A 12,932-nucleotide genomic window follows, 5' to 3' on the forward strand; every position below is an offset into this window, starting at 1 on the left:
TTAACAACTGTGCACTGCTTTGTGTTTGTCTATCACATAAAATAAATTGAGGCTTGTAGCTATAACATGACAAAATATTTAAAAATACACGAAATTCAGTGTTATCTATTTTTGCCTTAAAATTTTCGCAAAAGGTTAAATGGGAATAGAGACAAAGAAATAAACGGTCATGTTTGGTGCTTGTGTGTGTGTGTGTGTGTGTGTGTGTGTGTGTGTGTGTGTGTGTGTGTGTGTGTGTGTGGGAGAGAGGATGTGCAGTGAGGGATGGAGAGGCAGGTAAATTAATGTAACAGATGGTTTGAGGTACATGGCAAGAAATTATTGGGAAAGGTCATAGGACGGCGTTTGACATTTACAGAGGCACACATCTTATTGCGAGCAACATACATCCACAAACAGTGACGCACAAAGGATGGCGAGTTACATCCTCTGTTCCCTGTGAGGACTGAGCTGCAGAACAGGGAGGACTTATGTGTTCTGCTGGCATAATCTCCCAACAGTCCAACAATATTTACAGGAATTTGTCTAAGCATCTTGAGATCCGTAACTTAAAATGCAGCACACTCGCTCACTCACACATACCTTGGTTCTGTCAGGCGTCCTCCCACTCATACGGATGCTCACACATGGGCTGGCATGGCTCCAACTTCATTACAACGTGCTGATTGAGTGATCAAAGCTAATCGCATTTAATCATATCTAATCATATGTAATGACCAGCATCGAGTGCACAGCCATGACAACGCTCTCCAGTTTTCTCCATTTTTTTTCTCCCTTCTTCACATTTGACATTTTCAAAACCATCTCTGCTATCTAAGAAGTCCCATATTTACCCCCCCCACCCCCACTCTTCACCACCCAACTTCTCTTCCACATTTTACCCTCAGTCCAAAGAAAAATAAGACTGAACACAGATGGAGGAGAAACAGCAGAGACACTAAAAAAAAAGGGAGGAAAATTACGAAAAACAAAGGTGACAGATGGACACCCTCATTAAAAGCATGAAGCCTGGAAGCAGGCGCGCGAACACTTTGAGGTATTCACAGTTAAGGCAGCCGAATAGCTTTTTCTTTTCAATTTAGATTCACAACACAGTTTTCAGTGCTGCAGGACGTTAAAGTCTTCATTTTTCCTCTCGTTGTTTTTCCTGTGCTTTGATCAGACGTTGAGGTCCCACTGAGATGTTTCTTCAGACAGTGGTAACAAGAAATCATAATGCTTTATGAGAACACTAACAGGTTGGGATTTAAGTAGACCACACAGGCCATAAAAAGTATATGCTGTGAAATGCCATAAGGGAAGCACATTTGCAAGGCTCATGTCTTTTCTATTTCATAGAGTGGAGATGTTTACGTGGTTCTGCATGTAGCAGATATTTTTTCTGTCAGGCCTCCACATTTATTGAAACATCTGATAATGAGATTTGAAGAAAAAAAAAATCCATGGAATAGTCTAAACTTTTTTTTAGCAGTAGTGTTTCACACTGAAAACATGAAACATCTAAGACATTCAAGTGCTTTTGTTCATTCAATTTAAAAATCAGCCTGTATTTTGTACTAATTTGCTGGTGCCACAATTGTGTAATTTTATATGGCTCGAAACTTGGATACATAACTTTCCATTTTCCTGGAAGAAAAGTCACTCTTCAAATAAGACACTAGAACATGCCACTGAAATCAGGCAAATGTTTGCTGATCTTCATTTGCAAAGTAACTATTACAATTAAATAGCTGTCCATTGTAAATTTGCTCATAGCTTCCATCAGAATAGTGCATAAAAAGCTTTCAAATAATTTTAACTCTGTCAAAATTATTTGACAGAGTAAAAGATAAAAATGTATCTTTTTATCATGCTCTGAGTTCTTTCAAATCTCTATTAGGAGTGTCAATAAATTTAGACGGGGCTGTATAACCTAGATTTGTTTTTCCTGCAGTGACAAGAACAGAGTTTTAGGGAAAAGCAAACTACTCTCTATGATTAAACAGCTACTAAGCCAACGGCATCGCTAAATTGACATATTCATAAGATAGTTAAAAAGCCGTTGGATCACCCATCCTTTAAATATTTTTGACATTGAAATTGACTCTGGAAGTCTTTCCCCCTGGCCAGCAGATTAGTGTGCACAGTCAAGAAAGTGGCCAAGGCTTGAGCTACTCTTTTATGCTCTCATTTCTTTATTCTTCATACATTTCTCTTAAGTCTGCTCAGTCAGAGCAGGTATAAACAGTCTGGCTTTTGTGCACCGAGCTGGCAAGCAAAGACTGCAAATTAGCATAGCAGCAGCTCCAGAGGTTCCTGTTTGTGTCAGAAACTATAAAGAGCTGTAAGTCACAGGCTTCAGATGTCAATGGGCAATGATTTTTGTTGCAAATCTAAACTGCGGGTAAAGAATAAACAAGGGGAGGGGGGAAGATGTGAAGATGTTTTTGCATTTGCTGACAAGATGAAATTTCACACAGAGCATCAGTGGCTGTTCTTGAATCAGTGGCATCCTGGAAATGTGCCTCCATTTATATGCCTCTATATATTCTATGGTGCGTTCGTCCATAATGGATAGACAGCTACGACTGAGGTCAGTTGACACTGAAATATCCCTTTAATTTAGTACTGAATCAAAAGTTGCAAAGCCAGCTTTGAAATCATTACCCATATATGTTGCACAATATGATTTCTATGGTTACAAATAAGCCATAGAAAACTTTTTACGAACACGACTAAGAGATACTCTTTTATTTGCTTCTTGCCATATCACTCAAATCAAAAGCCAGAACCACATGGCAAATCTGCAGGTGGGTGAGCATTTAAAGGATGCTGTTTTGTGCAAATAGAGGTTGAACGCCACCGAACCAAACACACCCCTAAGTTTCCCTCCCAGAGTAATTTTATTAGCTGAATATATTATAGAGTATGTGCAAGTCTCAGGCAATGCAGTGTAAGAGATTATGAGGTGGCTGTATGGTTTCATTCTTGTAACCAATGTTGTATTACCCTAAGTAATAAAAATGCAGTTAGGGGAAACGTTATATTGGCTTGGAACAAACAGGGAACAATTAATTAGGTGTCTGCTGCAAAGTTTTTTACTTTGTCCATACTGACTTTTGTTTATTCAAGGAAAGGGGCAAAAAGGTCAAAAGTATTCAAAAGTTTAAATCTTGAAAGACTTTCTTAACCCTCAAGCCATAACATTATGATTCTCTCCATAAATGGTGATGAGCATAGGCACATAGGCTCCATTAGAGCTGTTATTTTAGAGATATTATATCCTGCAAAGTTTTTCTGCTTCCTATCTTCAATGCAAATGAGTGAAATTAATGACAAAGGCCTTTGCAGAGCTGAATGACTGATGTGAGACTTCAGCCATTTGACTCTGATGTGTTGAAGCAGGGATGCATCTACAAGTTGCAGGTTACAAAATAACCACGTGTAAGTTAGTTAACCTGTCAGTGGTCCTAATGGTTCGTCTGATTAATGTCCAAAGTGTCCAGTTCAGTGAAATTCAGTTCCCTTAGTTTCTTTGACCTCCAATTGTCAGATTGTATTTATTTTGACACATGTTGACCTTAGGATTTGTGAAGGTATTAGGTTTTTGGCGTGGAAATTAGCTTAATCAGTGAAAACCTAAGCTCAGCCACTCTAATTAGGATCAACATATTTTCATACACTCAGGTGCAAGTTAAGTGCTTCTGTGAGAGCCGCCCATTACTTCCTGTGCACTTTAACTCCGTGAGTCAGCTACCTACCAAACTCTGCAAATGAATTTTCAAGTGCTTTGTTTTCACAGATCCAAATCGAAACAAAGCACCGAGTGCGGTGAAGAGCAAAACTAATTCTGCTGTCTGAGTTCACTTTATGTTCCAAGTGCGACACTTGTGTTGCCAACTACAGAGCAGGATGCATTTAGAAAAATGACTTAGAAGGTCTTTGAAGCCTTGCGAAGTCATTACGAATAAATAGTTCTGACTGTGTAAACCTTGTACCTACAAAGAAAACACAAAATGGCAGCCAAAGGTCCCTGCTTCTTCTTCTTCTTCTTTTTTTTTTTTTCTTTTTGTCATAAACAAACAGCCAAGCACACTTGAGGGAATTTGTTTGTCTTCCTCTCCAGGATGCCTTGCTGCGGCTGGCAGCAGTTGTTGATGTACGCTCGCTCCGAGTGGCCCTGCGAGACAGCGTTCAGGAGCTGCTCCCCAGCACGGTATTTGCTCTCTCTTCCTCTCCCAAGTCTGCACATACATAATTTACGTTTGCAAATGAACACAATTGAAATTTTCTCAATTTATTACCTGGGAAAAAAGAAAAGCCTCACGTTACTACTCGGAATGGTGGAGCCTGTTGTGTCTGTCTCGACATCGCTGCGGGGAGCATATAGGCCAAAACCCTTCTGCAAATGCATGAGGCTCGTCGCTCATTATGTCAATTACAATCTGATTAATGTTTCAAACGAGGGTGCATGTGTGTCCCCGTGTTTGATTTTTGTATCCCAGGAGTGCGTGTGCGTCTTCGTGCTGGAGGGAGACTCCAGGCTGCTGTGTGACGACCCGCCGTACGAAGTGCCACAGGAGGGGAAGATCAGGTGTGTACCGTTTGTGTCTGTGCCCGCCGAGCTGCAGATGTTTTTCAGTGCTGGGGGCTGATTTGCTGCCGCGCCGCCGTCCTGGGCGGTGACGCCGAGAGAGGCGACAAAACAAACGCCGAGGAGGGCGGAAGCGACAACGCTGTTTTGTCTACCTGAAAAGCAGGTGCCACTTGAATGAAATCAGCAATCATCAGCACACAGATGGAGATGTCACCAAGAAAGATCCCATCGTCTGGAAGCACAAGGATATTCTCTGCCTCTGGTGTCTCATTGTTACCGTCTCTTGCTGTTTCTCTTTATTTCATCTCTTCTTGTTTTTTTGTTTTTTTCATCTCGTCGAACATCTTTGTCTCTCTGACACCCCAATCCTCTTTTGTGATCTACTGGCCCATTCCAGCTTTCTGCCCGACTCGCACAGCTTGCCATGTTTTTCTCTTTCAAAGCGCTGAGCCGCATGTGGCCTGGTCTCTCCGCCGCCTCTCTTTCACCTTCAGTCCCTCTCCCTGTGGAAGCGACGCAGACCTAATCGCCCAGATAGCTGTACGCCTCTGTCCCTTAGCGAGACGTGGCGATCCTCTTCTCTCCTAAGTGCTCTCTCTGAAGCTTTGCACATATGCTGCTGTGACTGCTGCCCAGGGGCTGGCAAAAACCAGCACTACATTATTGATGAATCTGTCTGTTTGTCAAACAAGAGGCCAGCTTCTAACGCCTTACTGGCACACTGACATGGGATCCCATGCAAACATGCAAAGACAGAAGCTCAGGCTTCAACTTTACAGTGTCACACATGCACATCCTCGCCAACACTCATCTGTCATCGCTGCATGGATTGACGGATTGGTGATATTCGAAGGGCTACCAGACCCTTTTAACTTTTCTCTTTTTAAATTCACTTGCTTACATAAGCCTGTTATCAAGACCTTGGCAATACACACCCCCATCTACCATCTACCTACACTGAGAGAACCCATCTGATAGGTGGAAGGCCGTCTGGTGTGAGCCTGATTCGAAACCACTTTCTAATAGACCAGACCTTGACACACGCGCACACACACACGCGCACACACACACACACACACACAGGCACACACACTTAATGCACAAACATTTTCAGCTGAAAGAACTCCAGAGATTGTTTTTTCTTTGAAACTTTTTTTGACATGTGCAAGTAAACCGAAGTTCCACAGTCAAAGTAAGCTTTTTATTTTTTTTAATGCGGCGGATGGAAAAAGTCTACAGATCTCTGTCAAATTAGCCTTTTTCTGCATTTAATGCATTTAACTTAGACTTAGGTTTGAAAGAAAGCAGCTCTCCTCCAGTTCAGCACATCACCAAAAAGAAAACCTGATACACAGTGACTAATAGAGGAGAACCTTTCAGAACAACAACCATCAGTGCAGCAATCTTCATATTGGGCACCACGCATGTTTTCAATAGTATCCAGACTATTGAAAAATGATGGTGGCAGCATTGTGCTGTGGGGATGTTTTTCAGCTGCAGGAACTGGAAAACTAGTCAGGATAGATGTAAAGATGAATGCTGTTTTAATTCATAACCAGAGCTTTTCTTCCTCTTCAATACATGTTCTTCATAAGTCACATGCCATTATTTTATTCAGTCTCTCCCGTCATCTACACTTAAAATGTGCACCAGGTTTAAATCCCCAAACTCATAGAAAACACCCAACTTTTATGTAAAAGCACTACTATGCTTAGTAACTCCATTCTTCTCAGTGCTGCTGGTTGTTTTTTACACTTTGCTGGGCCGGTTTGCATCGGCTCCAGGGCTGTTCTGCAGAGCTGCTTTGAACAAATATGTTACAGAAAGGTCAAATGTATTTGCCACAATAGAATATTTTCTGATTGGAGTGCACTGTTCCTCAGTGAGCTGAAATAAATGGACACTTTGAAATCAATGCACCATGCTGAGATTTCCTGCAGTGGTTTGGGGTGCGGGCAGGTTCAGACTCTACGGGCATGTAATGGAGTGACTGCTGCCTTATGTGTGTGTGTGTGATTCTGTCAGAGGGCTTAGCTGATTATTATGTGCTGCACATACATGTTGGATTTACCTGTGTGTGCTTCAGTGATGCTATTTAGATTTCTTATGCTTTTTCTCCAATTCTGAATGAGTTTGTTTTGTGCATCCGAGAAACTTAAAATGCTCGTCTCATGTTCTGAATTTGTTGCACCTGGTTGCACATCACCCCTGCTCTCCCCATGAAAACATACAATATCCTCTCACAACGGATAATGGCTCTGGTCACCGGTGTTTTGACGAGTGTGAATTAACAAAACACATCTGTTTTATTAACGCTGGTGATTGTTTTTCCATCTGTAATAAATTTCTTCCAGGGAGACCTCTTCTTGAGGGGTTTTTTTTTGTCTCTGCTGTGTCTGACAAAACAAAATTAATTTAGACCAATTTCATGCATGTTATTGCATTGCCGCAACTTGACTCAGACCCTTTCTGTGTCTGTCGTAGGAGTGCTGTGGAGCAGCAGAACCGATGCGAGTGTGCTGGTTTCCCTCCGTCTGAACTGCCAGAGAAATACAGGCTCTTCCTCGCTGCACCGTTACCGGCACACAGGAGAGGTTCGGCTGAATGTTTTATGTAGGGTCCAGGCATGGAAGAAAATGTGTAATTACGGGTCCTTCTCTGCGAGCCGAGAGAGTGGAAATATAAAAACAACAAAAGGGAGGAGATGGAGAGAGAAGTAGTTAACAAGAGAAGATAATTACACTGAGAGAGGTATGCAGCTGGGTGAGCAACAAAATTATACAAAGGACCCTAACAGAAGCAATAAAAGGTTGCGATGAGGGGAAAAAAATAACAGTGAGATGAGTGTGAACAGACTCTTTTCTACTCGCCAAATGAAAGAATTCGGAGAACAACCTGAGGAATGTGTGGACAAAGAAAAAATACATATGCAAAGTCGCTTTGTGCTGCGGGAATAAATGCATACCAATGAACGTGTAATAATTATGCAGGAAAGAGAGTTTGTGTGCTTGCAACAAGCGGCATCTCATTGTCGCAGCTCAAATGAAAGAAATAAGCAGTCTCACTCAAGGACATCAGCTGTGTGCTTTATATGGTTTTTTTCTATTTCCTGTTTTCTTTGTTCGTCTTTAGCATAAAACACAGAAAAAGAACAAATATGATTAACATCTACAGTCATGAAAATTTATTTAATCCAGTTATTTTAAGCTTTATTTTATTTCTACCTCATTGTCTTTCAGCTCTTGTAGTTCCCATCTTGGATCAGGATCACACCAAGGTCCTAGCCGTCTTACTGGTGAGGGGAAAAAAAAAAGAAAAAATCAAATGCTGCAGATTCAGCCTCTTCTTTGTGGAAAAGTAGATTGTTGGGAGCTGATTTAAGTTAACATGCACACCTAAAATGAATTCTGAGACATCACAGCCCGCACCAATGCCTTGTGCTGCTCAGATCTCACTGGTTGTGCGTATGTCTCTGTGTGCTGCAGGTGGGATGTGGCCCGCTATCAGATCAAGACGAACTGCATCTGAATGTGCTGGGAAAACACGTAAGATCCCCTTTTCTCTGTGTTTCGTGATCAAACGTGAAATGAAAGAAAAAAACCTGGCAACATGAGCTGCGCTATGTTGCTGGAGGTGTTTTACTCAATAAGGTTTGACAAAAGTAGGTTTTGCAGAACAGTGCAACAAGTAAAGAATATAGCCTGCCAGCTCTCAAAGTGTTATATTTTTACCAGTGGTTCATTAAAAAAAAACTGGTAACACTTTATTTGAAGGGGGGTGAATAAGACTGTCATGACACTTTCATAAACATGACATAACACATCTCATGAACATGAATAAGCCTTCATGAATATTTATGACTGTTGTCATAAAGCGTCATTTGGTAAATTATGACACTTTTATTACAAAGTTATTCAAAATGTCTTTGTTATGACAACTTGACATTAACCAAGAAATCATTACTGTTTAAATTTTACCTTTAATAACATAAATTTACCTAATTTTTAAAGTGCAATCAGTAATACTTTTATAACAAATTTACATCAGTAATGATTTCAACAAATTCTGTTGTTAATTTATTTGTAAGCTTAGACTCACAGTGATACTGATAAACGTAATCCCTTTTCTTTTTCAGCTTTCAGCTAAAAACCTTCATGTTTTAGATAGAAATTCAAAGCTATTTAGAGCTGCTCACATTTCATCCACATTGACAAATAAAAGTAAATCAGTCTGAAATTGCAACCCCAGATTCCCTTTCCTTTCTGGAAGAGTGGCCCAGAAGTTGTACTTCATCACAGATTAACACTTTGTGCCCCCTGGAAAAACGTTTCTGTCTTTCAGCATTAGTCTTTAGTCCAGAAAACTGGAGAATATTGTCACTTGTAGAACACCAGGAGAATTCACCTGAATTTACTGCAGCACCTTCATTGTTGTTGTCCGTCTCTTAGCAGCCCACCAGCCTAGTTTTTAATTTGTCTTTTTAACATGAGTTGAGAAATGTCCTGTCATCGAATAATAATGTCATTTTTGTTTTCTAAAATAACAGTTTTTCATTTTCGCCTCCTTAAATGTTTTTTACCCTTCTTCTGACTGATACCTTTTAGAAATGAGACCTGTTTGACTGGTTCTCTGTAAGAAAAGGACTTTATTTACAGTTCATCAGATTCTGGATGCATTATGACAGGTCTGATCTATAGAAGATTGCTAATTTAACATAGTGTTACTTCAGAGGCTTACACACCTGTGCCACCAATTTTTTTTTTTTTTTTTTTTTTTCATTTTGATTCTGGATGATTTCTCTATTGTCCAGTTAAAAGGTGCAGGATAAATGTTCAATTAAATGTAGCAAAAAAAACATTAATTCCTAAGTTGGCATAGGAATTTATGCCAACTTAATTGGCATTAATTCCAATTAAGTTGGCATAATTTGAATTTAGAAGAAGTGGTTGATTTTGCAGCTATGCCTCGTCTTGATCAATCATGTGGCAACAGTAGAGAGGAACCATGAATAAACTTCAACATGAATAAACTTCCTGCAGAATCAGATTCGGCCATCTGCTGCAGCCGACTTGAACTTGAAAGGGCAGAAAGCAGACACAGCAAAAGAAAAAACTGAAGTTCTGGTTCAGGAGTATCTTTTTTTACAGGCAGAAACAAACAACAAAGCCCGTGGAGTCAGTGGCAGCAGTAGATCAGTGACTGTCTTTATCTGGGAAAGAAACATAATGGAACAGAAGCACAGAGAGCTCAAAGTTAAATATCTATTTTAGCTGACTTTGCTGCTTGTCTTTGTTTGTGTTTGCTGCTTTATGGCCCTGCAGGCCTCGGTGGCATGTGTTCGCATCCAGGCGGTGCAGGCGTCCTATCAGAGGCCTCCTCTGAGCCCGTCTCCACTGCAGTCCCACAATGCTCTGCTGCATCTCAATGTCTCAGAGCAGGACTACTGCGAGCTAGATCGCAACATTCTGCAGCTCTGTGGTACGCTCGCAGCACTCACACACATACACGCTCATCAAAGCACAAGAACTTACTGTCCCTGCTATACTGTACGGCTTACGGAAACGCGGCAGTCATGCAGCCACAGACCGAGTGCGCTGTTAGAGTTGGACCCAGTGGCATGGCGGCTCTGTCGATTTAGATTCAAAGTCTGAAAGCAGAATGCTTTTCCAAAACATTGTTTAAATTCTCATGCATAATGGAGGTGGACTACCTCCTGCTGTTCCTGCACAGATACATAAACATTGTTTACTCTCCAGTAATTGTCAATAAATATGAGTTGACTTTTTTCTCCCCAGCTTCCCTCTGCCTTTGCTTCACTTTTCCGGCTCTCTCTTCTGCAGTCCAGGCAGCTCTCCATCTCTTGTCTTGTCTTTGTTATTAGTCCCCCTGTTAACCGGCTCCTTTCACCCTTCCCCGACCTCGCTGTCTGAGTGCACCTCTCTCTGGATTTCTCTCTGTCCCTTCGCATACATGATCTGAATTCCCTCTCTTTCCTGATGTCGCTTCGCCCTTGCTCCTCCGTCGGGTTTTTTTTTTCACTCTTGTCACTTTCTCTCTCTCTCTCTCTCTCTATGTTTCCTTGTCCTCTTTTAGGTGAGCTCTATGACCTTGATGCCGCTTCTCTTCAGCTCAAAGTCATCAATTATGTAAGTAGCTGAGATCACTCATACCCTCTCCACCCCCCTCCCACCATCACACACACACAGATGCACAGTAGATGCAAAACATCTCCACCGGCGACTTCTTCCACCCTTTCTGTTGCAAAATCTTTGCCACACCATTACTTCATCAATCTCCCCACAGAGCAGCCCCTCCACCCACTTCACATATTTATATATACAGAGTCAGATAGACTCTGTAAAAGGAGAGGCGAGAAACAAAGTGTAGATCAAATGCAGTGGAGAAGAAGCTGTGCTGTAGCAGCGAGGGAGGAACAGCATCATCAGAAATACAATTCAAATGTATGGAGTTATTCACAGATGGGGAAATATAACAGAAACTGGGATGAAACCTGAGACAGGAGGACGATTTGAAGGTTATCCTGCACAAATCCTCAGTACATTACAGCACAAGATGGCTTCATGACTATATAGAGAGAAGGTTGTTCTTTATGTCTGTGTATTGTCCTGTGCGGATGTCCAGAAAGCTACTCTGTTGGGAAAACTTACTTTATACAATTTAGAGTTTTTAAAGTTACAAGGTAGCTTGGTTACTAAGAGTGTTTGACAGCTTCTTGCACATTTATTGATGCCCCCAATACAAATGTTTTTTGGTTGTTTTTTTAATCTTATCAGTTAATCTTTTATTGCAGCTGAATGAACAAATAAACAAGATAAATAATAAAGCTTTCTTATTTGTGTTACTACTAGTGATGTTTATAAAAATAAATGTATTTGTAGCTGCGTTTTTGGTGTTGATCAGTGTGCAAATAAAACTTTGAATGATTTGAATATGATGGTACGCTGAGGCCTGTCCCTCTCCAAACTAGGTAAAGAAAATATGCAGTTCAAGTGAGGCAGAGCTGCATCGATCTGGTGCTGAGTCACAAAATGGTGGCGAGGAAAAAGGCTACTTGCCTAAATGTGCCCACGTCTACAGTCAGAGCAGTTAGTGAAATGCTTAAAAACACCTGAGACTGAGACAGAACAGGGTCAGTGAGGATCCAGGTTCATTTTGCCACCACAAAAAATGAAGAGGGAAGCAAGAAAGGTAGAAAAATCTCCAAAGACCACTGCAAGAGAACTGCAGCATACCTTTTAGTGTGATATTATGCTGCTCTTGCACTAAAAGATCACTTTTATATTAACGCTCTTTAGAGTTCTTTATAGGTTGTATGAATATTTTCTGTTCGGTTGGGTGAACTTTATTTGTAAATCAAACAGTAAAAAGGTCCGTACCTGGATTAGAAAGCAGCCAGTGAGGATCGGTGGGAGAAATGGGATTAGACTGGTTTCTGTCAGACCTGCTGTTGTGTATTTGGATCAGCTGGAGGGATATTTTTGCATCCTAATAAATAGGAATTACAGCAGGTTAGACTTTAAAGTAGCAAAAACAAAATCCTTCCTTCTCTTCCTGAAACAGCAGGGCTATAATATAATCATGTGCTGCTGAACTCAGGCGATACCAGCTACTTGTTTGGCACGCGAATTAAATAGGAAATATCGAAATGAAAAATAATGGCTGTGTTACTGATGGCAAACGTGAAACCATTACAAGTGTTTCTAACAACTTGTTTCAACTTGTATAGTTTTATTGCCTTACTGGTTTAATTGGGCTACAAAGATAACTATTTGTTGAGTATAACCTTCATGAAAACGAAAAAGAATGACTCACCAGTCCTATGAACACATCATGTATGAGTATCTACAGTATCCTTCTTCCTGGTAATATATACTCCTCCAGAAAAGTTTGTTTTCTAGGTGAATATAGATTGAAACTCTGCTTTCATACTATATTCATTGTGGCTCCTTCTTGCACTCCTGAAGAATAAACTGAAGTTTGCTGCCTAATACAAGCTGTCATTTGAGAAAATTAACATGCATTGTGTTTTAAGCAATTTAAGTAACATAAGAGGTGATTTAGCCACTTGACTGCTGAAGTCAAACACACCTTCCTGCACCTGTGCGTCTTTGGGACCAACTGAGTGTTATTGAACTGCTGTGCAGCGTCGGATCAGCCTGCGTGCACTACATTTCTCCCCCCCAACACCTCTAAACTCGTAATTCAGCTTTTTCTTTTGTATAAAGCGATAGACTGCACATTTTAACAGAATGTGCGCTGCTGTTAGAATGTATTTCATTTAAGTAGTGATTCATTTGGCCTGTTCATTGCTGTAGAAATGAGGAAGGAGAAAAAG

General features: G+C 40.8%; 1 protein-coding gene across 3 annotated transcripts in view; it reads left to right on the forward strand.

Annotated features, from left to right (window-relative positions):
• The window catches only part of pde2a (phosphodiesterase 2A), a 177,104-nt gene that overhangs the window by 141,103 nt on the left and 23,069 nt on the right, over positions 1-12,932 (forward strand). For all 3 annotated transcript variants that reach the window (XM_016677404.1, XM_007564139.2, XM_016677405.1), the window contains 7 exons: positions 4,106-4,195; positions 4,485-4,573; positions 7,061-7,170; positions 7,816-7,871; positions 8,062-8,121; positions 9,898-10,054; positions 10,670-10,722. In XM_016677404.1, coding sequence (XP_016532890.1) covers positions 4,106-4,195; positions 4,485-4,573; positions 7,061-7,170; positions 7,816-7,871; positions 8,062-8,121; positions 9,898-10,054; positions 10,670-10,722 — 615 coding nt within the window. The remainder of the gene's footprint in view (positions 1-4,105; positions 4,196-4,484; positions 4,574-7,060; positions 7,171-7,815; positions 7,872-8,061; positions 8,122-9,897; positions 10,055-10,669; positions 10,723-12,932) is intronic.

This window comes from Poecilia formosa, unplaced genomic scaffold (assembly GCF_000485575.1).
Source record: "Poecilia formosa unplaced genomic scaffold, Poecilia_formosa-5.1.2 Scaffold155, whole genome shotgun sequence".
NCBI classification, from domain to species: domain Eukaryota; kingdom Metazoa; phylum Chordata; class Actinopteri; order Cyprinodontiformes; family Poeciliidae; genus Poecilia; species Poecilia formosa.